We start from the raw sequence: 24,605 nt of genomic DNA, 5'->3' as shown, positions 1-24,605 counted from the left end.
GGCAAACTTTTTGACTCGAGGGCCACAATGGGTTCTTAAACTGGACTGGAGGGCCGGAACAAAAGCATGGATGGAGTGTTTGTGTGAACTAATATAAATTCAAAGTAAACATCATTACATAAAAGGGTACGGTCTTTTTTTTTTTTTTAGTTTTATTCATTTCAAACGGGCTGATCCGGCCCGCGGCCTGTAGTTTGCCCACGGCTGCTCTAGACTGTTAGCAAATATAAAAAAAACTGAAAAGAACTTGCCAAAGTACAGGGCAATGGGTGACAATATATGCATACAAAGAATATTAACAGTCTGTTAAAAAGTTTTCAAAGAAAATTTAATATGGATAAAATCGTTACAGCCCATTGGCCCAACTTTGTGTAGGAAAAAAAGGCATTTCCTATACCCCGGCATCTAATAATTCGGTAAATGTTTACTTCGTGGGGGGCGGGTAAGGGGGGTAGGACAGCAGCTTCGAGGAACTGTCCCCAAGTCAGCACCAAGTACCACTCCCCTCCAAGTGATGAAAGGAAGTGAAAGGAGGTGAAACTGGCCGGGTTGGTGTCCTGAGGTAAGAGCCAAGCTTGACTCCTTCAATAATTTTCATGGGCATTTTCAAGAACCTAACACACCTGATAAAAACTAGCCTCCTTGAAGCAGGATTTGTGTTAGGACAAAACCAATGATTCAAAAATAAAATTTCTCAAGGAGCATCTCTTTTCATGTAACTTTTTCTTTTTTTAAATATATATTTTATTGATTTTTTACAGAGAGGAAGGGAGAGAGATAGTTAGAAACATCGATGAGAGAGAATCATCGATCAGCTGCCTCCTGCACATCTCCCACTGGGGATATGCCCGCAACCCAGGTACATGCCTCTGACCGGAACCGAACCTGGGACCTCTCAGTCCACAGGCTGACGCTCTAACCACTGAGCCAAACCGGTTTCGGCTTCATGTAACTTTTAACCTCCAGCTCATTAAATAAATGAAATGTCAGAAGTCTGGTTGCCTTTGAGGAAATGCTGAATGACCAGAAATGCCACAGGTCTCCTACCCTCAGCACAGCCCTCCAGCCTCATCCTAGTGTTTAGATACAAACAAAAGCATCCAAACAACACCATGAAAACTCACTGGAAGCATCTTCACTGGGGGAATTGACATAGTTACTAAATTCAAAAATGAAAATAACTGTAACTAGCACTAAGTATTTAATGAAAAACTTTCTTAAACCTAAAATCTTTAATATTTACTTTATGAAATTACTAAGGAGTACTATAAAAATTGTTATAAAATGCTATTATAGTAAATATGATATTGTGATTTATAATAAAAATATATATTGGTATTCATCTGATTCCTGGCACAGAACTCCTAAAACTCTTGGAATTATTCCTGAGTGATAAGAGTGACAAAGGTGTTTGATATTCATAACAAGCCCCTTCCAGCCACTCCTGAGTTTATGTTACTGAGGTGGCTTTTAGAAAGCCTCAAGGTCACCTAAGGATGGTTGCCAGGGAACCAACAATGTGATTAGAAGGTTGGACTTTTAGTCCACCCCTAACCTCCAGGGAAGGTAGAAGGGCTGGAGGTCAAACCAATCACCAACAACAAATGATTTAATCAATCACACCTAGGTGATGGGGCCTCCAATAAAAACCAAAGGACCGGAGTTCAGAGAGCTTCCAGGTTGGTGAACATATGAAGAAAAGGAGACAGGGGGCATCTGGACAGGCACAGAAGCCCCGTGTACCTTCCCCCACACCTCACCCAGGGGGTCTCTTCCATCACCTGTCCCTGAGTTATATCCTGTATAACAAACAGGTGACCTACTAAGTAACATGTTTCTCTGAGTTCTGTGAGTGACACTAGCAAATTAGTAAAACCAAAGGAGGGGTTGTGGGGACCTCTGATCTATACAACCTGGACCTGGGATGGGCATCTGATGTGATAAGGGGTGAGAGGTTGAGCCCTTAACTTGTGGGGTCTGACGTTAACTCAGGAGGAAGGTGTCAGAACTAAGTTCTAAGACACCCCATTGGAACCTGCTGAGAACTGAACACTTGTTTGGTGTGGGGGAAACCCCTACACGCTTGGTGACCAGAAGTGTCACCCATGAAGTGGTGTAGCAGAGGACTAATCGTGCAGACCTACGAAGCATTTTTCCTTTAGAGCAAATAAAAGCCAAGAGGTCAGAGGGAACTCCGCCAGCAGTTGGTGTGAGGTCCTCCCTAACACAGTCTTCCTCGTGAAAAGGAGGGCCCACCTCGCCCGCCTGCCCCAAGCACCTCAGCGTTCTCAGAGTGATGAACCAACAACAGGGACCCGGACAGAATTCCACACAACATAGGGTGTTACCTGTTGTAGTTCTTTCATAGCTTTTCTTTGCTTCTCCAGTTCTTCCTGGAGCTGGATCACTTTCCTCTTGGTATCAGCATTTGTCTCCTCCAGATGTTTTATTTCCTCTTCCTGGATCAACACTTGTCTATCTGCTAATTCTTTCTTCAACACCAATTCATTAAGTTCATCTGATTTTTCTCTCAATTTTTCCTGTAACAATTCAACCTAAAACAAAAAAGAATGCTTGAAAAACACAATCGTTAAAAAAAAACCAACCATCTCCCAAATAAAAAAGTACCCAAGGCAATTCAGAGAAAGCTGATCTTTTACGTGGCTTTGTAGACCTAGGCTGCAGAGAGAATTGGGCAGTCTCTCAATAAAACACATAAAAATAAAAACATAAAATTTGTTATTAAAATGAGTTTTGATAGTGAGGAATAGACTGCTACTCAGCAATAAAAAACAAGAATGAAGCAGAGATACAGCAACAACCTGGATGAATCTCCAGGCTGAGTGAAAAGCAATCCCCAAAGGCTGCCCACTGCGGTCCATTGTGTAACCATGCGGAAATAAGAAACCATTACAGGGATCTGCTTGAGAGCCCCGTGGGGCTCATCTGCACATCAACGTCCTGACTGTGACCTTGGGCTGGCTTCTGCAAGATGTCACCACTAGGATAACTGGAAGAAGAGCACACAGAATCTGTGTGTCTTAATTCTCACACAACTGCGATTGAAACCACAGTTTTCTCAAAATAAGTTTAATTTTAAAAAAGAATAAACAAATTGACTACAACCACCCCGGACAAGAGGAAGCAGACAGTTCCAGACTAAGCAGAAGGATGTGAGAAAAAGCAGCAAGACACAGAAGCAGGTGGGCCGCCGCCCATATGTCACATGCACCAGCCATGCAGGTAGACAGGGCACCGACAGAGGACACATACCTCCTCATCCAGTTGTGCCTGCTGTCATTGCCGTGTACATGGAAGGCAAAAATATTTTTAAAGATAAAGTTTAAAAACACTGTAACGAATCGCTCCCCCACACACGCTTGTAACCCATGGCAGGCTGACTTACATCCCTGTCGCGGGGGCCCCGGGCCTGCGGCTGGGCTGCCCGGTGAAGCAGCTCCTCCAGCCGCTGGATCTCCTGCTGGAACTCCTCCCGCTCATGCTCCCTCTCCACGGCCTGCTCCTGTCATGAGAGGCAGATTGTGGGGGTTGCTTACTGTGATGTCACTTCCCAATTGCACCCACTTCCCTCTGAAGGGAACCACTGAAAGGTATGAGATGGACAGAGAAGGCTCCAGGTCTGATGCTACAGCCTGAGCTTCCATTTCATACACATGGCCACTGCCCAGTACAATAGGCCCCTCGAAAGGACATTGTGGGAAGGAGAGCTAAATGAGGAGGAGGGCCTTTCCAGGGGATGAGGGGAAGGCTTCTGAAATATTGAAAGGAAGAAAAGTCAGAAAGGGCAAATAGCGCAGGTCCAAACTGGCGCCAGGCACACAGGGCCTATAACTCACTGCAGGAGACTCCTGCCCAAGCCACTGAAAGGAGTGTGGCCACAAGACCAGGGGGTGTTCCCTCAGAATCCCATATCACAAATGTTGACAATGTCTGAACTACCTACCAAGAGACAAGGACATGTGAAGGTCTATTATACATTAATCTTCTCATTGGGCCATAGAAGCTTAATGACCTGGGAAGGGCCCAGGCTGGAAAGATGACTTTCAGAGAGGCAAACAGAATTCAAGGAGCTCTTACATCCATGAACTGCCGCTGGCTGCGCAAGTGCTTGTCCAGGGACACCATCTGCTGCCGCAGGGCGCTGAGCTCCTCGGCCTGTGAGGCGCATGCTTGATGGCGTGAGAGCTGCTCTTCCAGCTCGGCCTCCAGGAGCTTCACCTGGGCAAGCAGAGTCGCCCGGTCTTTCTCACATTGCTGCCTGGTCTCCAACCGCTCTGTGGTGGCAGCTTCCACTTCCCTCCGAAGAGCTACAGTGGCAGAGAACAGAAGGGGAGCCTACAGCACGGGGCATGGCCCTGTGCTGCACCAGGAACACCAACATGTGCTTACTCACAGTGACGCTGCACAGCACAAGCCCCAAAAGGCACCATGGCCAGCCTCCCTGGCAGCTCGAGACCCAGTCCTAGCCAGGGACTGGAGCACAAGGTCTCCAGGGCTTCCAGACTCCCCACAGATACGGCACGGACCTAACCTTCGTTCCCTCTCCCCCTGCTGCACAGCCACCTCAAGATGAGGGAACGTATATCCTGCAAACCAACATGGGCCTGTGTTCTGTCACACACCGAGCTCATGTCCTAACATAGCCGCAATGTAGCCAAATACCCACTGAAAATAAACTCAAGCACATTTGCAAAAATAAATACATAAAATTTTAATATTGCAACCTTTACATGAAAATTGACTAAAGTAAAAAATTTTCAAGAAAGCCTGAGAAGAATCCATCTTGGTGTTCCCAAATGACAGTATCAGGTAACTTTCTAGGAATTACACCTTCACATATAATCCCCAAATAGGGAAAAATAAAATGTAACTTAGGAGTCCTGCCCGAGGCCCGGCCAGTGTGCTCAGTGACTGAGTGTCGACCTATGAATCAGGTGATCATGGTTCAATTCCTGGTCAGGAAACATGCCTGGGTTGTGGGCTCGATCCCCAGTAGGAGACATGCAGGAGGCAGCCAATCAATGATTCTCTCTCATCATTGATATTTCTATCTCTCCATACCCCTCCCTCTCTTTTAAATATATTTAAACAAAAAAATCCAATGCTTTTCTCTTTTCTCTTTTTTTTCTTTTTTAAACCCAATGCTTAAAAAAAAAAAAAAAAAAAAAAGTTCTGTCTGAGGGGACACAAGCCCTGATAAGCCACTAGCAGTAAAACACTCACTATGTGCCCAGGGCTGGGGTAGGATCTTGAAGGAAAAGGGTGACGTCCTCAGTGAATCAAAAGCCAAATTAAATTCTGGGTGCGGCCCTGGCTGGTTTGGTTTAGTGGTCAGCCTACGGACCAAAGGGTCGTGGGTTCAATTCCCAGCCAAGGGCACATACCTTGGTTGCAGGTTTGGTCCCTGACCCCAGTCAGGGTGTAAGCAGGAGGCACCCAATTGATGTGTCTCTCTCATGTCGATGTTTCTCTCTCTTTCCCTCTCCCTCCCTTCCACTCTCTCTTAAACAAACAAACAATGGAAAAAAATATCCTCGGGTGAGGCTTAAAAAAGAATAAGAATAAAATAAATAAATTCTGGGTGCGACGGCTAAGGCTGCAATTCAAGTGGAAGCTATAAATCAAGCAGCATCTAAAAGGAGGCTTGCCGCCCTGACCGGTTTGCCTCAGTGGATGGAGCATCAGCCTGTGGACTCAAGGGTCCCAGGTTCGATTCCAGTCAAGGGCATGTACCTTGGTTGCAGGCACATCCCCAGTAGGGGGCATGCAGGAGACAGCTGATCGATGTTTCTCTCTCATTGATGTATCTAACTCTCTATCCCTCTCCTTTCCTCTCTGTAAAAAATCAATAAAATATATTTTAAAAAAAATAAAAAATAAATAAAAGGAGGCTTGCTTCTGTGGAACCCTGAGTGTTTAGACTACCCCAAAACTGAAATATTAAGTATTTACATTTCACCAGCTTTCAAAGTCTAATTATTCTGGTTTATAAAAATCTGTCGATTATTTATGACAAACTACCGTCACCACTAACATTCTTAAGTAAATGCTCATGCTAGTAAGTTTGCAATTACAGTAAATTAGCCTTAAACATGCAGTTAGGTCAATGTCATTCACAGCCCTTAGAGACACAAAACAAAGCTCACATGTCACTGCTGTGACAGTCAGTGGTGCCTGACCATTCACCCAGACACCACCACCTTCAGGGCTCTGTGCTGCAGAAGAGACACTGGCTGCCAGCACACACGGCCTACATGCAAGCGGGACCGAGGGGAAGGCATCTGCGTGGCTGCCAAGGCAGAGAGCAAAGGAGCCCCACCAGGCCCACCCCTCCCCAACCTAGGACCCCATGGCCCCTAGCCCTGCACAACAGCACACACTGTAGCTCAGTTACTGCCGTAGGCATCACCAGAGGAAGGCATGCCCATTTATACATATGATATTGAAGGCGAAAAGTTATTTTATTTAATAGTTTGCCACAAAAGCTCTGGAATATCTTTTGCTCTTCAGTAAAATATTTGCAGTCTGGTGCAAACACAGCATATGGCACATAAATCACTTGTTTGTTTTCACAAACCTGAGTCCTTGTGCGCTATAGTAACAGGAACGCCTACAAATGAACACATAGCACTTTCAGAGATGAAACAGGAGAATGTGCGACCTAGAATGTGACCATTAGAAACAAGAAAGAGGACAGTGACAACACCGAGAAATGTCTTTGGCCCTGGACAACCTCTAAACCTCGTGCACTTCCAAACGACCACTGCTTAGGGGCCTAAATGTCTGTCTCCAAAAACCATATGTTGAACACTGACCCCCAATGTGACAGCATCAGGAAGCAGGGCCCTTGGGAGGCAGGGCCCTTGGGAGGTAGAGCCTTTCTAAACGAGACCCCGAAAGCGCCCTGGCCCTTTGGCATGTGAGGACACAGTGGGAAGACACTGCCTGTGACCAGAAGGCAATCATGCCAATACCCTGACCTTGGAATTCTAGCCTCCAGAACCATGACAATAAATATCTGTTGTTAATGAGCAACCCGTCTCTGTTTTGTCACAGCAGCTGAATGGACTGAGACAGGACTTTTTGCCCAGGTGTCAGAGCAGGTTCTGGCTCCCAAAGGCTTTTAAAGGAGACAAACAGAAGAGACAGAGCTGAATTTCCCCATGAGATGCCGGGACCTCCCAAAACTCTTGAACAGCTCACACAGGATGGCCAGCACTTTTGGTTTGACATGCCAAGTCCCTAGCTGGGATCGCACAACTGTGTGGCAGGGTGAGGGGAAGGGACAGAGACCAAGTGAGAAATTAAGGCAGGATTAACAATGTGAAAATGAAAGCAAACCCAGACGATCCCAAATAAAGTATAAGAATTTCCTGGTAACAAAACAAAGCAAAAGAGAGACTGGTCTGGGCCCAGGAGAGAGTTCCATGATCTTTCCCTCCCTGGCCCAGCTCTTCTGTGAAGGCACTGAGGGCACACAGGTGGAACAGGCCTCTCTGCAAGATGGGGCACAGCCTTGGGAAGAGCCAGGAAGGAGCCAAGCCAGGTGTGGGCAGAGATGATGCCACAGAAGGGCTGAACCAGGGGCAGCCAGGTCCAGGTCCAGCTGAGCCAGAGCCACTTGGGTTTGGCTAGCCAAGACGAGGCTGTCCCACGGCCTAGGGCTGTGTGGCCCCTCAGATGATCCCGCATCTGTGTATCCCACAAGGTCCTAACTCTTAGGTCTGAACCTGCAGGAGGAGGAGAACGGGCTGGAGTACCAGTGCTCACGGGGTAACCATGAGTCTGGATGGACAGGGTGTGGGGCCAGTCACCCCTGGGAGGAGGATGGGCCATCACACGGACTTGTAGGCTGAGACATAATGGGTCCCTGCACAAGGAAGGTCTGTCCCACTGCAAAGTACGGCCTATGAGGAGCTCCAGAGGGACCGAAGAGAATGAGAACAGAAGAAAAAAAAGTCTGAAGAAACAATGAGTGACAAATCCCCAGATTTAAGAAAAAATGAGACAGAACAGGAAAGATGTGAAAAACCCGTCCTAGTGACATGTAAGAACATCAAAGCAAAGAGGTATTTCTAAAAACCACCTGCAAACAAACAAGATAAAAACATCTCAGTAAAAATACTAGATGTAAAGAAAGGTTGGGTGATAGCCTCACATTTTAAATGAAAATAAATCAAATCTAGAATTATATATTTCCAGCTACAACTTCATTTAAGGATGACGATAAAATAAGGTAAAACTCAGGTACTCAAGGTCTTAGAGTTCTCCTTCTTTGAAACCACTGAGTTGAGGAGAAAATAACCCACAACTTACTGCTGTTAGATGGCAATTTGCACAAGACACAGAACACAGAGAGCTCATGTGCTCTCGTGTGCACACGTGTGCACAAACATACACACAAATGCGGGCAAAAGCCTTGCCTGACAGTGGCATGGCATGGCTGGGGCCGGAGCGGAAACAGTTGAGACAAGACAGGTTTCAATGTTGGGGAACGAGGGAACCTGAGGCAGAAGGAACCCTGGACACATAGCATTCGTCAGTAGAAGGAAGGTCTGTCTGTGTGTGTATGGAGTGGGGGTGGGAGGTAGGCGGGAGTGAGGGCGGTGACAGCACCCAAAGGAAGTGTGGAAAACAGAAAAGAAGGCAACAGACCCAAACAGCATGGGCACAGGAATAAAACCTGGCTAAACAGAGTAAAAAAGAAGCCCACAGCTGAACTTTTTAAAAAGTCATTAATATGAGACAAGTATAAGAAAAAAGTGAATATAAAGGAGTAAAAACTGACATACAAGGGGAAAAAGAGAAAGCTAGACTAATTATTTAATACCAAAACGTTCATCTAAAAATGAAAAAGGGACAAAAAGCATGCACGCACACACAAAAGAAAGCTGAGCAAGAAGATGAGGTCTGGAAATGATTACAAATACAGTTTAAAGTTTTGCTCACGAATGGGAACCAAGAACAGCCTAAAAATCACTATTTGCTTAAAAGAAATGGCAGGTCTGTGGGACCTGAATGCCTTCCTAGAGCAGGGGAGGGGAAACTTTTTTCTGCTGAAGACCATTTGGATATTTATAACATCACTCAAGGGCCATACAAAATTAACTTAAAAATTAGCCTGCTATATTTGGTCAAAGACTTAATTAACTCACCCCTAATGCCTTGGCAGGGCTAGACCAAATGAATTCTTGGGTTTTATATGGCCCGCAGGTGGGACGTTCCACACCCCTGCCCTACAGCCACAGGTCAGCCTGAACTGAGGACCCATCCACAGGGCTCCCAGAACTAAGAAGGCAACAAATAGCAGAGATGAGGGCGCAGTCAGTTACAGAGAAGACAAGGAAAATGGAAATGGTGAGCAAAACCAAAAGCTGGTTATTTATTGAGAAAAGTTAAAAAAAAAAAAAAACAATTTGGGGGAAGAAAAGTTCCTATACAGGTGACAGTGGCCTACGCATGACCGAGGCTCAGAGCACAGGCATGGAGCTGCAACCAGGTGAAGGTAGAGACCTTGTGGACACGGGAGGTAGGAAGCTCCGCCCACCCTGACTAGCCAGCAGCCACACAACCTCATTGGGGAGCAGCAGACACAGGGACAGACAGGTCCTGAAGTCAGCACGGGGAACAGCTCTGGGAAAGCTGAACTCACACAGGATTGTTACAAATCTGCTACTGAGGACATGGCTACCTGCAAACTCCAGTTTACGCTTTTTACGTTTTGACTGTTTTTAAATATTTTAAAGTCTGAAATACCCTTCATTAAAGTTGTTTTTGTAGTTAAGGTTAACATTAGGAATTTTTTTATTTTAAATACAATTTTTACATCACCTTCACTTTTTCATGGTCTTGGCTGTTTATCTCAAACAAGTTGGCAACATTTTCCGTGACCTAACTGCCAGAGGTTACTCTGGCCTCACGGAGACATGAGAACCAGGATGATAGGTGGACGCTAATCTACCCTCACACCTCTCTCAAAGCCACACACTCCAAGGTTCCCTCTGAAAGGTGCTGCCGTCTTTCCTCTCCACCCTCTAGAAATGGCAAACTTCGCTTCCAGAAAAGCCAGCTATGCTGCTGCCTGTGCTCTGCCCGCCAGCCCTGGAGACAGCCTTCCTTACCAGCCTCTCTCTCTTCTGCTTCTGTGGCCACCACCTCCTTTTGGTGACACAGGACAGCGTTCTCCTCCTTCAGCTCTGCCTGCTGCCGAGTCACCCGCTGAAGCTGCTGATTCAGGCTCTCCAGCTCAGCCACAAGGCCCTGCTCAGACGTCTCCTTCTGGACTAGTGCCTCCTGCAAGTTGGCCTTCTCCACTTTGAATCCCTCAATGATGCCTGGGGAAACAGGAGAGACACGGCTGCTGAGGTCCCTGGAGCAGCAAATAGAGCAGCCACAAAGGGCTGCCACGCACCAGCATGAGCTATGTGGTCACACCTGTGTCCAGGTCTTATAGATGGATGGCACAGGGCTGACCCCAGCCCCAGGCAGGGTAGGAACTTCCAGACAAGGCAACACACCTGTGAGCACCCACCTACACACATGCACACCCTGGTGCCAAGTACCCAGAACACATGGCCACTGTGAGCACCGGACACCAGGGTCTCAGGGGTTGGAAGCAGTCACGGGGGTGACTTCTTGGGGCACTCACTGCCCATTGCCTGTGATGGGAAGACGAAAGTTCCCATCTCGCCACACACTCTGACGTCGTCACCCTAAAGATCAACAGGTAAGTGCCAAGGGATAGGATCACCCCATGAGCCTGTCTGTTGCAACCATGATCCCCAAAGCTACTGCATGTAGTTCTTCAAAGACGATTCATTCCACTGAGAAAAGTCAGTAATATCTCAAAACTGACTGCTTTATTTTACTTTTACATTTGTTTTAAAATATTCTGTGCTAATACTTGCCCTTAGCAACTCGATGCCTGGGTTCCAGCCCATCCTTGCCAGCCCACTGGCTTCTCACCTTCTGCCTTGTGCAGCTCCAGTGTCAGCCGAGTCTTGGCCGAGTTCTCCTCCTCCAGGCGTTCCAGTAACTCTTGGTGTTTTCTAACAACCTGGGCTGTCTCCTCATTTTTACAGCTAAATTCTTTTTCAAAACGAGCATGAATTTGACGTGCTTCCTCCAGCTGAAAATTTGAAAAATTGGAACTACATCTCAAAAACAATAGAAGCTTACATTAATCCCCATTACAATTCTACTTGCTTAGAATTCTGGTGAAATCATCAATATTCCATAAGAAACAAGTTTCCATGCTTGCTGTTATGATTAATTAATTACTAAATAAAGTTGCTCATTAAACAATTTTCAACAATGAACAGTTCTGCACACACAGCACCACAAAAACATGCACTTAAGAACCATGGAGTCCTAGCCAGTTTTGCTCAGTGGATAGAGCATCGACCTACGGACCAAAGGGTCCCAAGGTTCAATTCCAGTCAAAGGCACATATGCCCAGGTTGCAGGCTCAATCCCCAGTAGGGGGTGTGCAGGAGGCAGCCGATCAATGACTCTCTCTCATCATTGATGTTTCAATCTCTCTTTCCCTCTCCCTTCCTCTCTGAAATCAACAAAAATACATTTAAAAAAAAAGAACCATGGATACACGCAAGGCAACATTGTTAAGGACACATGATAGGAAGGCGAATACCAAGAACCTGGCACCTGAGAAGGAATGAGCCACCAGCTCCATAGTTGGAAAAGGAGATGGGAATGGTCACAGGTGTGGGAAAAGCAGGCTTATGGGGCCAGTCACCACACTGGGCAGGAAGCCTGATAGCCTCTACCTCCCTGACTAGTCACCACAAGGCCCCTCCCTGGCTTCCTTGGATGACCCCACTTCCTTGCTCAGCCCTGGACCCCAATCTTCCTTGCCTCCCCTGCTTCCCTGGCAGCATGTCCATTCTGAGGCTCCCAGGCCACTACAGGCTGAGTGGCTCTGATTAATTTCTGAATTCAGAACAACTACTCCCAGCTGTCCTGACTGATTCCTCAACACCTAGCCTGGGCCTCCCATGTACTTGATGCAACTCAGCTGCTAAGTAAATCTACTGGTTTTATCTTGAAAACAGCCCCCAAGGCCACCTCTTTTCATACTCTGCCATGGGCCACCTCCCACAGTTTCTATCCTCTCAAAACACTTGCCCAAGCCAATCAGCCCTTGGGCAGCCCCACCACTGACCCTGGCCCAAACAGGGAGCCCTCACTTCTCTTCAGCCACTGCCCTTCCCACCTCCCACAAGGCTCTACTCCACTAACCCCTCCCCCAAAACCTGCCCTGCTTTCTCTCCCACACAACCCACCTTCTTTCTCCCTGCTGTGGGGATGGCCGAACTCCCTGTGGAACACACTCAATGGGGTAAATTTCTAGGGAGCAGAACACAGGAAAAGCAAGTGTGGGTCCGCATCAGACAAGGGCACCTAGTTGGACACCAGGCTGGGGCCACAGCTGGGTGATACCCGCAGATGCCAGATGCTCACAGGATGGCATCTGTTTCTGTGGAATGACATTGGGGAGGGCATGGGGCACAATCAAAAGCACCTGATGACTTGTTTGCTGCTGCCCAAACCTATCCAGGTTTTGAGAAAAGACTAGAGGTGAGGGGGGGAGGGAAGGGGGATGAGAAAGAGACACCGCAAGGTCTCGACACTGTTGCTCTGCCCACCTGCCCTGAGGAGGGAAAATTACTCAAGTATTTCTGCAATGTGAACAGTAGAATTCCACATAAGAGTGCTTATGGGGGGTGGGGGGAATGTAAAAGACCAACCAAAGGACTTGTATGCATGCATATTAGCATAATCAATAGACACAGACACTGGGGCGGTGGGGGCTTGTCCTGGGGATTGGGAGTGGCTGGGGAGAGGTCGATGGGGGAAAAAGGAGACATATGTAATACTTTAAACAATAAAGAAAGAAATTAATAATAAAGAGTGCTTATTATTTTTTAGAGAGGGAAGGGAAAGGGAGAGAGAAACATTAATGTGAGAGCAAGATATCTATCGGCTGCCTCCTGCATACCCCCTACTGGGGATCAAGCCCACAACCTGGGCATGTGCCCTCACCAAGAATCAAACTGGCAACTTTTTTGGTGCACGGAATGACGCCCAAATGACTGAGCCATTCCGACCAGGGCTAGAGCGCTTATTTTTTAACTGAGTAAACTTTGGAAAAAAGAATCTCTTTACTACTTTTAATTATTCCTATGTAATGTCTTTCCTAATTGTCTAAAATGTTCTAAAAGGTTAACAAAAATAATTCCCTTTTTCAGTGATAATCTCTGAATCTAAATAATGAATGTGAAATTAAAGTTCCTGTGGGAGGTGGGAAGACAGCGGCGGAAGGGGAGTACGTAAAGAAAAGTAGAAGTGGGCTAAATTACACGTCATCTAAGGATGCTGAGGTTTTAGTTTTCTTTCACAGCAAATCCACTATCTCAAGAATTTTGGTTCAGAAAAGACTCCTCAAGCGGACCCTGGGAGGAAGACATCGCTGGTAGTGACCTGGGAGGAGGCAGGGGGTGTGAGCACCAGAATCAACAGTTTCAGTCCCCAAACGTCAGGTGCTGGAGAAGACAGAGACCGGGTTCACCTCGAGAATCAAAGCGTCCATCCCCACCCTGCAGGGCTGGTGAGAATCAGAAATGCCCGGTGAAGGTCTGCCAATCTACCTAACCTACTTACTCATTCACCCACAGCCCTTCTCTGAGGCAGAGCATCAGCACATAGGCCAGAATGGAGCCACAGAGCAAAGAATGGGTGGCGAGTCTGGTGCTGAGTGGGCCACGGCTCACCTGCCTAGAGGAGTCCAGAACCATCTCCAGGAGGCCATCCACTGCCAGGCCAAGGCTCCGGTAGATGCTCCTGACGGGCTGCTCACACTCCAATGTACTTTCCGGGCTCATGAAAAAGCTTTCACAGATGTGGCTGCTGATCTCAGCCATGGAAGACACCTCAGTGCATTCAGTCAAAGTTCTATCCAGCTCCGGCGGGGCCACATCAAGCCCAGGCCACGTCTCATCCAGTGCTGGCCCTACAAAGTGAGAAAACACAAAAGCCTGCACCACGGAGACACACACTGACCCTGACCTAGGCATCAGGGACAAGCATGCCCACAGCACTAGGGACAGCACCCCATCTCAATAAGGAGTGGGCTCGCCAGCGCTAGCGGGAGAAGGGAAGCAGCCCAGGGGGCACCTGGCACCCTGGGCCTGAGGGCTGTACATGGCCCGTCCCGTGCTCACCTACAGACGGGACCTGGCCCTCCAGCCTCGCGTCGGGTGGACTCTCGTCCTCCAGGCAGAGCCCCACGCGCTCACTGATCCGGCTCTTCAGGGAGATGGCAGCCTTCACTGTCTCTCCAAATAGGCCCAGCAGCCTCCGAAGGGCATCCTGGAGCGCGATCCTGGGAAGGGAAGCACAGCGGGCGCGGCCTTCAGCCTGGACCCCAGCAGGGTGGCTCTGCGACTTGTCGCTGTAGCTCTTCATTTTTAAAAGATGCCATTATTGTTTATTCAAGCATGTTTCTCTGGAATCAGCCTCCAGTCAACCAGCAAAGGGCAAGGGCTTCAGGTAGAATCATCCCCGCAGCTGCTCTCCCCTCAGATAGGAACGCACAAGCCTCACCCATCCCCATGGCACAGCCTCTCTGACCCTCAGGGCCCTGCCCTTATTGAGACAGGTGATCACACCTGACCCACAGGCCAAGGTTCTCCCGTGCCTCTCCCTGGGGCTGCACAGACTAAGCAGGTTAGTGTGGTTTGTTCTTCACAGGACCAGAACTCAGCTGCCCTGTCTCCAAGCTATACCCTTCCAGCAGGGGATCCTCTATCACATGACCCTGCCTAGGACGTAAACTGCTAGGGCAAACTGATACAGCTTGTATGCAAGCCAGACAAGTCACATGGAGCCGAAGTGGGCAGGACACAGGCTTGCCCACCCCAACCTGTTCACGCACGCACTCCCTACCAATGGGCCCACACAGGCGCTGCTTCCAGCACAGGGAGAGAGACACCACTGAGCAAAACAGACAAATAGCCACACCTTGCAGAGCTAACATTCCCAATGAGGGACATAAGCAGGAAGTGCAAGGAGAGAAGGGGAGACAGTGGGCAGACTGCATGAAGCACAAAAATCTGGAGGGGAGGGGGGCCTGCTCCCTGGCTGCTGCCCAGGCCCCTGCAGGTGGCTACCAAGGACACAGGGAGGATGAACACAGCATATGCAAAAGCCTTGGGTTTAGTGTACAGGAGGAGAGAGGATAATCACAGAGATGGTAGGTCAGGGAGGGCAACTGAGGAGTCCCAATCAAACCACAACCGTAGCTACAAACAAGTGCCAGAAAAGCATGCACGTCTTCACAGAGAATTACAAAGTTTTCAAAAGAATGAAAGGAGACCTGGCTCAGGACCCTGTGCAGTAAGAAAGTCATGGATCCCACACATAGAGCTCAGGAATAAGGCAGGCCTGTCTACCCCACCTTGTCTCTCATGCATTCATTCATTCATTCATTCATTTATATTCATTCATTCAATGTACAGGCCACATACAATTGTATTTTATTATCAGGATTCCACATTTACATAGCTTAAAAGGCTCTGGTAAAGGTGCAAGCTTATCCCAGTGTTATAATTTTTTTTTAAAAGAAATGAAACAAGTACTTGCTTTATTGATATACCAGGCTTAGAGCTGTGTTTAACAAGCCAGCCTAAAATAGCACCATGGTTAGACTATAGCCTGCTTTTCAAAGCCTTCATTTTACAACTTATTAAGCAAACAAGGGATCAATCATCTCTCATCCACCTGATGTGATCCTTTTTTTTAATTATTTATTTCTTTATTGATTTCAGAGAGGAAGGGAGAATGAGAGAGATAGAAACATCAATGATGAGAGAGAATCATTGGTTGGCTGCCTCCTGCACAACCCCTACTGGGGATCGAGCCCGAAACCCAGGCATGTGCCCTTGGCCAGAATCGAACCTGGGACCCTTCAGTCCACAGGCTGACAGTCTATCCACTGAGCCAAGCAGGCTAGGGCCTGATGTGATCTTTTTATACACATACTCCTAAATCTCATTTTGAAACAGCTGAGAATCTTTTTAAAAGTTTTGCAGATGAGCTCACGAACACAAATTTCACCAGGTAAGTTAGGTCGAACAGAAGGAACTCAAAACAAGTTGTTGCCCAATCAGAGTTCATTATTTGTAAATCATCAGCCTGCTCCCCGCTCCCTCCCCAACCGCCCACCCCCACTGGTCTCTCTTGACCCTTGAGGTCAGCACAGGCCCTGGGCAGAGACAAGCTGGTGGGCACAGCATAAATGGAGGGGCCCAGAGAAAGGCCTGCTCACAGGGATGCTGAGGAACTAATCAGACAGACAAAAACGAATTTCCTGACATCAGATGCAAATAAAGAATTGAACAGTTCAAGACGCGCTCCAGACCTATATACAGGAAAAGAAAAACTAAAACCGAGAATATGGGGGGGGGGGGGGGATCTGTGTGGCGTCAGAGTGAAAACCTATTTCTCAAATGAAATCCCCAAGCAAACAGGACAAAGGGACAGATTACTAATGGTGCCTGCATTACAACATCAAATTCCGTAATTTGGCAAATGTGAGGCTTTTGGCAAAGCCGAAATGGTGGATATGCAGGTGTCTGGACATTACTCAGTACTTTTCTCAATGTTTAAAATAGTTTTAAATGATAAAAATCATGCAGCACAAGGGCCCCTTTTCCCCATCATCGTGCTCAGGCAGCAGCGACAGAGGAGGGAGCTGACCTTTCACTGTGAGAAAGGTCCACGTCAGACTTGAGCATCGAGATGAGGTTCGTGCCTTCCTGGTTCTCCCTGTCTCGCCTTCGCTGTAGTGTCTCCAGTTCTGAACGGTGCTCTTCTATCTCATGACTTAAGGATAAAATTTGGTCTTTTAGCTGTTGAGAAAAAATTGTTAAAGCTTTAGTTAAAACAATTTGGTTAAAAATAAACCTCTAGTCTGGATGGAGTGGCTCAGTGGTTAAGCATCGACCTATGAACCAGGAGGTCACGGTTCAATTCCCAGTCAGGGCAATCCCTGTGTTGTGGGCTCAATCCCCAGTGAGGGGTGTGCAGAAGGCAGCCGATTATTCTCTCTTATCACTGATATTTCTATCCCTTTCTCCCTCTCCCTTCCTCTCTCTGAAATTAATAAAAACCTATTTAAAAAAACAAATAAACTTCTGTAAGGTACTTTCACCAAAACTTTCATCATCCCACTTAATATGGCAAAAGATGAAAATTATTTTTTAATACATATTTTATTGAATTTTTACAGAGAGGAAGGGAGAGGGATAGAGAGTTAGAAACATCGATGAGAGAGAAACAGCTGCCTCCTGCACACCTCCCACTGGGGATGTGCCCACAACCAAGGTACATGCCCTTGACCAGAATCAAACCCAGGACTCTTCAGTCCGCAGGCGACGCTATATCCACTGAGCCAAACCGGTCAGGGCAGATTATTAATAAGGTCTTTGCTCCACTACTCTCTGCCTACAAAAATGAAACATATAACCCTCCCGGCCTGTCAGTCCAGAGGGGGAGAGAGGGACCAATTCAGAATAAAAATCAGTTGCCAATCAAGTGAACATCCCTCTTACAAAATTCTCTCTAAAAACAAAAGTCAATCGCAGAGTCCTAATGGGCTGGGTGGGTGGGTGGCACCAGCTACCATGAGCTCCTGAGCCATCTGAGCAGCTTAGAGAAGGGACTAGTGCAATGATGGCGAACCTTTTGAGCTCGGCGTGTCAGCATTTTGAAAAACCCTAACTTAACTCCGGTGCTGTGTCACTTATAGAAATTTTTTGATATCTGCAACCATAGTAAAACAAAGATTCATATTTTTGATATTTATTTTATATATTTAAATGCCATTTAACAAAGAAAAATCAACCAAAAAAATGAGTTCACGTGTCACCTCTGACACGCGTGTCATAGGTTCGCCATCACTGGACTAATGTCTTCCAGCAACAGAGCAACCTGAGCACCTGAGCCCTCTCCCCTGAGCTCATTGCCAACAGTGGTGACTTCTCAGTTTCGGTCCAGTTTACCAATGAGAACATGGGTGTCTTCCCAGAGCAGTGGTTCTCAAGTTTGGCTGCACATTAGAATCACCTGGGAATCTTTCTAAACTCCTGAATGAGGCCCAGAAATCAGGATTTTAAAAAGATTCCCAGGTGATTCTAATGTGCAGCCAAGGTTGAGAACCACTGTCCCAGAGGATGAAAGAACAGAGGACACAACAGACCACACACGTGCCCAGTGGGGCCACCAGCACCCCAGTCCCACCTCCTTGGAAGACAACTGGACAACCCATGGCTGCAAGGGACCAAGAGTCTGATGTGCCCATGGCCTCGACCAGGATGAGCCAGGAGGAGCCACCAGCAGGTGGAGAAGCAGTGCAGGAACAGCGCCACACTGCCATGGATGTCCCTTCATCCAAGAGCAGGTTTGTAGAGTGAAAAAAATGAACAAGGGAACACATGCATGGGACCCATAAAGTAATGTTAGAAAATACAAAAATAAAGCACAAGCCACAGGAAAAAGAAGAGTGTGATTTTGAAACCAATTTACTACAGGGAAAACCAGCAAACTAAACACAGTTTCAATGTTGTGCTTGGAGGGAAATTAGAAAGGAACAGGGATTCCATAAACCACTGGTTACATCAGACTGTCACCTAGTAGCTGGAAAAATTAAAGAAAATGAAACAGAATTATAAGTTTCAAGGTGGCAAAAAATGACTCAAAATGAACAAAGATTCAGAAGATGAACCGTGTACACCAAACGCTGCCAGCACATGGACCTGCATGTCCAGACCACTCAAGGCCAAACTGTGGCCCCGGCTGGTAGAGTATATAGTGGATGGCAGTCAGTGGATGGTGGACACCCAGGGCCTCACTGCAGTGAGCCCCATAGCCATGACTTTTGGGTTAGCCACACCCATGACTCGTGGCCAGGGCACACAGGCCATCAGGATGGCGGGTTCTATTCAGAGAGCCTGTGGGACAGCAGACTCTCCTCAGCCTGTCCTGCTCCCTCCCCCTGCCAAAAGTGGGAGGAAGTCCTAATATGTGATCAAGAGGAAGAGAGAGGCCAAGCCGGTTTGGCTCAGAGGATAGAGCGTCAGCCTGGGGACTGAAGGGTCCCAGGTTCGGTTCCGGTCGAGGGCGTGTACCTGGGTTGCGGGCATATCCCCAGTGGGAGATGTGCAGGAGGCAGCTGATCGGTGTTTCTCTCTCATCGATGTTTCTAACTCTCTATCTCTCTCCCTTCCTCTCTGTAAAAAATCAATAAAATATATTTAAAAAAAAAAAAAAAAAAGAGGAAGAGAGAAAAATGAGCATCTTAACAAAACTGACTAGAGAAAATAGTTCTATTAAATTTTAAAATTTAAATTGTTATTTTAACATCCCGCCCCCCCACCCTCCAGGGAGACATGATCTTGTTAACTATCCCATAATCTAATCCCCACCTTGTCTTTTCCCACCTTCATGTAATCTTCCTCATATTCCCTCCTTAATTCCAAATGCATAAAAGGAACTACAAACTGTTGATTCCCTGGAGGATTTGAGATCTTGCTTCTGGCATGTAGTCAGTTTGGCTCAAATAAACTCTTTATGAAAATTCTCTACAGATTTGATATAAGTTCTTATATCAACATGCATACAAAGGAATATTCAGCCTTAAAAAGAAAGAACATTCTGCCCTAACTGATTTGGCTCAGTGGATAGAGTGTCGGCCTGGGGACTGAAGGGTCCCAGGTTTGATTCCGGTTAAGGGCACATGCCTGGGTCACGGGCTCAATCCCCCGTGGGTGTGCAGGAGGCAGCTAATCAATGATTCTCTCTCATCATTGATGTTTCTATCTTTCTCTCCCTCTCCCATCCTCTCTGAAATCAATAAAACCATTTTTTTTAAAAAAAAGAAAGAACATTCTGACACCTGCTACAACATGGATGGGCCCTGAGGACATTATCCTCAGTGAAATGAGCCAGTCACAAAAGGACAAATACTGCATGATTTCACATAGTCAGATCATAGAGACAAAACGTAGATGGTAAGTGCCAGAGGCTGGGGGAGAAGGTGGGGAATTAGAGTTTAATGGGGACAGAGTTTCACTCTGGGAAGATGGAAAAGTTCTGGAGATGGATGTAGTGATGGTTGCACAACAGTGTGAATGTGATGACTTAAAAATGGTTAAAGTGGGAAGTTTCATGTTATGCATATTTTACCACACAGACAAGTACTAAGCAGCAAATACTATCCACACACCTGCAGAACTTGTTTGCTTTTCTCCTGAAGCTGCAGGGACAGAGACTCCTTCTCTTTCTGGTGAAGAGACTGCGTTCGCTCCCACTCCAATCTGTGCATCTCCTCTTTTTCATGCAAAGCAGCCTCCTTTCCACGTTCAAATTCACCCTGTACAAAGATATGATTAAAAACAAAAAATGCTGTCAGGGCACATACCAGAATCAACCAATGAATGTGAAGCAATGCAACACAAGGGACCCTCAGCAGATGAACACCCAGCTAAATTCTCCTCATAAAGCAGAGGTCAAGAGGCAGTGAGATGACATATTCAAAGAGCTGAAAGAGTAAGACTGTCAACCAAGAATTCTAATCCAGGAAACTCTCCAAAATGAATGAGAAATTAAGATATTCCCAGATAAATAAGAACTAAGAGAATTCATCACTAATGAGCCTGCTCTGAAGAAATACTAAAGGGAGTTCTTCAGGCTAAAGTGAAAGGACATTGGACAGCAACTTGAATCCACGTGAAGAAATAAAGAACACTGGTATAGTTAACTATTCAGATAAATATAAAAGACAAAACAAATGTAGTTTTTGTTGGTAACTCTTTTTATTCCTATCTGATTTATTTCTTTATTTTTGTTCATCTTAACCAAAGGATATTTTTCCCACTGACTTTTAAAGAGAGTGAAGGGGAGGAAGAGAGGGGGGATAGAAACATTGATGTAAGACACATTAATTGGTTGCCACCCACATGCACTCCAACTGGGACTGGAGATGGAACCTGTAACCTAAGTATGTGCCCTCCAGGATTGAACCTGTGACCCTTCAGTGCGTGGACCAACACTCTAGCCATGGCTCTCCTATCTGATTTTAAAAACACCTGCATAGAGCAATGAGTATAAAATGTATACGTATGTACTTTGCACAACAACATTAGCACAATGGAGGAAGGAATGAAGTTATATATGTAGAATAATTTTTTAAACTATTAACATTAAGTTGGCAAAAAAACAAAGAACCAGCCCCCAATGATGTCAAGCCCCTTCCTCGTCTCACCCGTGACACAAAACTGCAATTCCTAAAAGCAGTTGAAAGCTAAGCATATCACTTATTTTTTAACCTTCACTTTCAGGAAGGGTTTTAAGGCAGTTGACAGACATACACAAAGTCTAACAAGACACACAAACTAGGCAGAAGAGCAGCAAACTCAAAGCCCCATGCCAACTATCCACTTATGAGGAGCAGTGTGCCTGTCCTGCCTAGTGTGCCCAAGCTGGCACAGGACCTTGCAGAAGTGCACCATGAAGGAGGCCAAGATCAGACGTGGCAGCATTCTGGAGAACATCCAGAGTCATGTAGGAGCCAGGAGAGGCCGTACTGAGGGTGGGGAAGAGGGGGCCCTTCCAACCCGTGCAGGAGGGTAGCCAAGGCACACTCAGGAAAGGGTGCAGAGAGCACTCGATGTGCAACCTCAAAGGCCCCGTACCAGGGCTTTGGATATTGGGCAGGAGTGCACATCTTTAGGCCACCCTGGCATGAATGCACAGAATCAAAGAAGGTTCGACTCACAAGACTATCCACTCATCAAATCCCTTACTGACAATCACTTCTAGTTCCAGACTTGGGTAAAATTCTGTTTAATTTGCCATGTTTTAATGTTAAGGCCAACATAAGAAAAATATGTTCTTGAGTTTTTCTAAAAATCCACAGAATTAAAGGGAAAATGTCATATATATAAATCATTAGGAAAACACAATAGAGCCTTGTCCAGAATGCTGTGCTGAACACTGAAGGGTCGTGGGTTTGATCGCCGGTTGGAGCACATATGGGAGGCAACCGAACAACGTTTCTCTCTCTCCTTCTTCCTTCCTCTCTCTCTAAAATCAATAATAAATAAAAATCCTCGGGTGAGGATTAAGAAAAATATTTTAAACAATAGATATGCCTGGAGAAGATAAAAAGTAAATAGTACTGCACAAAGAACATCAACATAGTAATAAAGACATTCAAACTATATCTAAACTGACCACAGTTTCTCTTAATATTTTCAAAAATTATCATATAAATAGATTTTTTTTAACCAAGAAAAGATGAAATTGCCTTGAGCAAACAGTACTGGTCACACTATGGTTTACTTCTCTTTCCAGACCCTGCTTGGTGTTACCACCTGAGGAAGGGTCCTTCATGGAGGGACATCTCCAAGAAAAGGAAACCAAGCTTACGTTCAGAGCACTTTTCTCACAGCCACACCCCAGAGGGAGGGAACCTGGAAAGTGACCCAATCACCTCACACATTAAGTCAGTCTTCTGATGAGTGACACAGCTTTTCAACAGGTGCAATATATTTGTAGCCCAGATAAGACCTATTCACAGAGGAAGAACAGTGTGTCCCAGCTATTTTGGGGATGATGATCCTGGCATCCCAAGAAATGCCCAGCAAGGCTTTATGTAATATCTGTTTGCAGTAAAGCCTGAGGAAAGACCGCAGGAGGAACATGCCAATACCTACAAGAGTTCGCATCAAGTCATGGACCTGACTCCAATCATTGTAAGGGTCTGCAGGCATGTTTACAGGGAATAGGGGGAAATGTTAGCCGACATCCCAGGAAGCAATAAAAACAGACCTAGTGCAAATGGGACCATGTGTGCATCCTGACATGAAAACCAGAGGAAGAGACTGCAACTTGGGCTCGATATGGGATGAAATTTAAAAATAACTTGATTTTTTAGGTTAGAATGGATTATGATTGTTACATTGGAGAGAAAAAGACCTTACTTAGTAGAGAGATACGTAAAATACATGACATATGGAATTTGCTTCAAATAATTGGGGGTCGGGAGTACTGATGCACTATGATTGCCACCTATTCCACCGGGTAGCCAGATATGAAGTTTTACTGAACTGTTCTATTCCTGTGTATGTTAAAATTTCTTCCAATAAAACATTAAAATAGGAGCAGAAACAGCATGTCCCATTGTTTTCCTCCTAGAAATAAAAAATAAGCTAGACAAAAGGTCACTTCAAGAGTACCTAACACTCACATCCTTACTAGCAGAGTAAAGGGATAACATTCTTGAACTGGTACCACAACTGGAAAAATACTCCCCAAATGCCCTAGGAGCAGACAATAGTCAACACGAGTTTAAAAAAACATAAATGACAAGCAGTCTCAAAGTGTGTATGGCTCTTCATGTCGCCAACAGATAAAATGGGCAAGGATGTGTCAGAGATAGAACTCTTCAGCGGGAAGATGGTAAGTCAGAGTCTGAGACACCCTCAGCGTGTCTGTAGGTCTCAGGGCAGCACCTCAGGAGAGGGGGACAGCTGTCCACACTTGAGGTGCTAACCCACCCAGACACGCTGTGCCTGGATCTTGAACTGCAAACCATAGCTGTGCAGTGAGGTTGCAGGGCCTGCCACCCAGGTGGGTTCCAGCCCCTTGGACACATGGGGAAGAGTGTCCCCCTCACACATGAGCTCACAGAACCTGCCAGCACCCCACTGTCACATGCCTTTTACCAGAGCAACTGAACAATAAAGGTAATGAGAGGTCGATGGCTTGTCCACCTTACAACTTCCACTCTTCCTCGCTATAGTGAAGCAGCTTCCCGGAGGCCGTGTAACCCTCTGTGATGGCCCCTCAGGACAGCAACTCAAGGGGCTTGGGGACACTGAGAGAGCTGAAGGGACACTGAAGAGGTGGAGGGGAACCTAAAGGAACAATGAAGGGGGTGAGGAGACGCTAAGGGGACAAGACCTTGGGGGGGGGGGGGGCGCGAGTTGCGGGAAGAGAAAGGGCTGGCCCCTGCATCAAAGCCCCTCTTGACCAGCTCCCGCTCCTGGGGAGGCCTCGGTCTGGATGTTGCTCTGGGCCCAGAGATGCAACAACAAACAGAGCAGAGGACAGACAGGACAAGCACAACCTGCCACATACTCTGCTGGGAGACAGTGCTGTGGGGCCAGAGGGGAGGAGGTGGGAGACAAATTAATCAGTCAGGGAAAGGCTCATTTAGAAGGTGATTTGATGAAAAGAAGAGAGAGTAGGAGTTTCCATGCAAGGGACAAGGACATGTTCAGAGAAGAGTACCGCTGGTATGTCATAGGAAAAGCAAGGTAGCACGTGGCCATGAGAATAAGCAGAAGCACAGGAGCCAGGAGCAGAGGGCACATGTGGTCGGAGTTTGTGGGGAGCCATACCCCTGATCCAGCCACAGGCCCTGGAGTCTTAAGGTGTGCTATGGGGTACACAAGGCAGGAACCGCTCTGCAGAGAAGAGACTGGTAGCCAGGCTCCTAATAG

At 46.6% G+C, this 24,605-nt stretch overlaps 1 protein-coding gene across 1 annotated transcript in view; it reads right to left on the bottom strand.

Annotated features, from left to right (window-relative positions):
• PCNT (pericentrin) overlaps positions 1–24,605 on the bottom strand; it is a 63,226-nt gene that overhangs the window by 35,180 nt on the left and 3,441 nt on the right. Inside the window, exons 2-12 of the mRNA XM_081085518.1 lie at positions 20,324–20,470; positions 16,798–16,949; positions 14,262–14,422; positions 13,812–14,050; positions 10,987–11,149; positions 10,143–10,355; positions 6,599–6,631; positions 4,099–4,328; positions 3,407–3,523; positions 3,274–3,294; positions 2,349–2,555 (exon numbers count right to left, since the gene is read on the bottom strand). Of these exons, the coding sequence (XP_080941644.1) occupies positions 2,349–2,555; positions 3,274–3,294; positions 3,407–3,523; positions 4,099–4,328; positions 6,599–6,631; positions 10,143–10,355; positions 10,987–11,149; positions 13,812–14,050; positions 14,262–14,422; positions 16,798–16,949; positions 20,324–20,422 (1,635 nt within the window). The 5' untranslated portion in view covers positions 20,423–20,470. The remainder of the gene's footprint in view (positions 1–2,348; positions 2,556–3,273; positions 3,295–3,406; positions 3,524–4,098; positions 4,329–6,598; positions 6,632–10,142; positions 10,356–10,986; positions 11,150–13,811; positions 14,051–14,261; positions 14,423–16,797; positions 16,950–20,323; positions 20,471–24,605) is intronic.

This window comes from Myotis nattereri (genome assembly GCF_964212035.1).
Source record: "Myotis nattereri genome assembly, chromosome: 3".
NCBI classification, from domain to species: Eukaryota; Metazoa; Chordata; class Mammalia; order Chiroptera; family Vespertilionidae; genus Myotis; species Myotis nattereri.
Note: the sequence above shows the minus strand (reverse complement) of the source record. Positions and strands in the feature narration are given on the sequence as shown.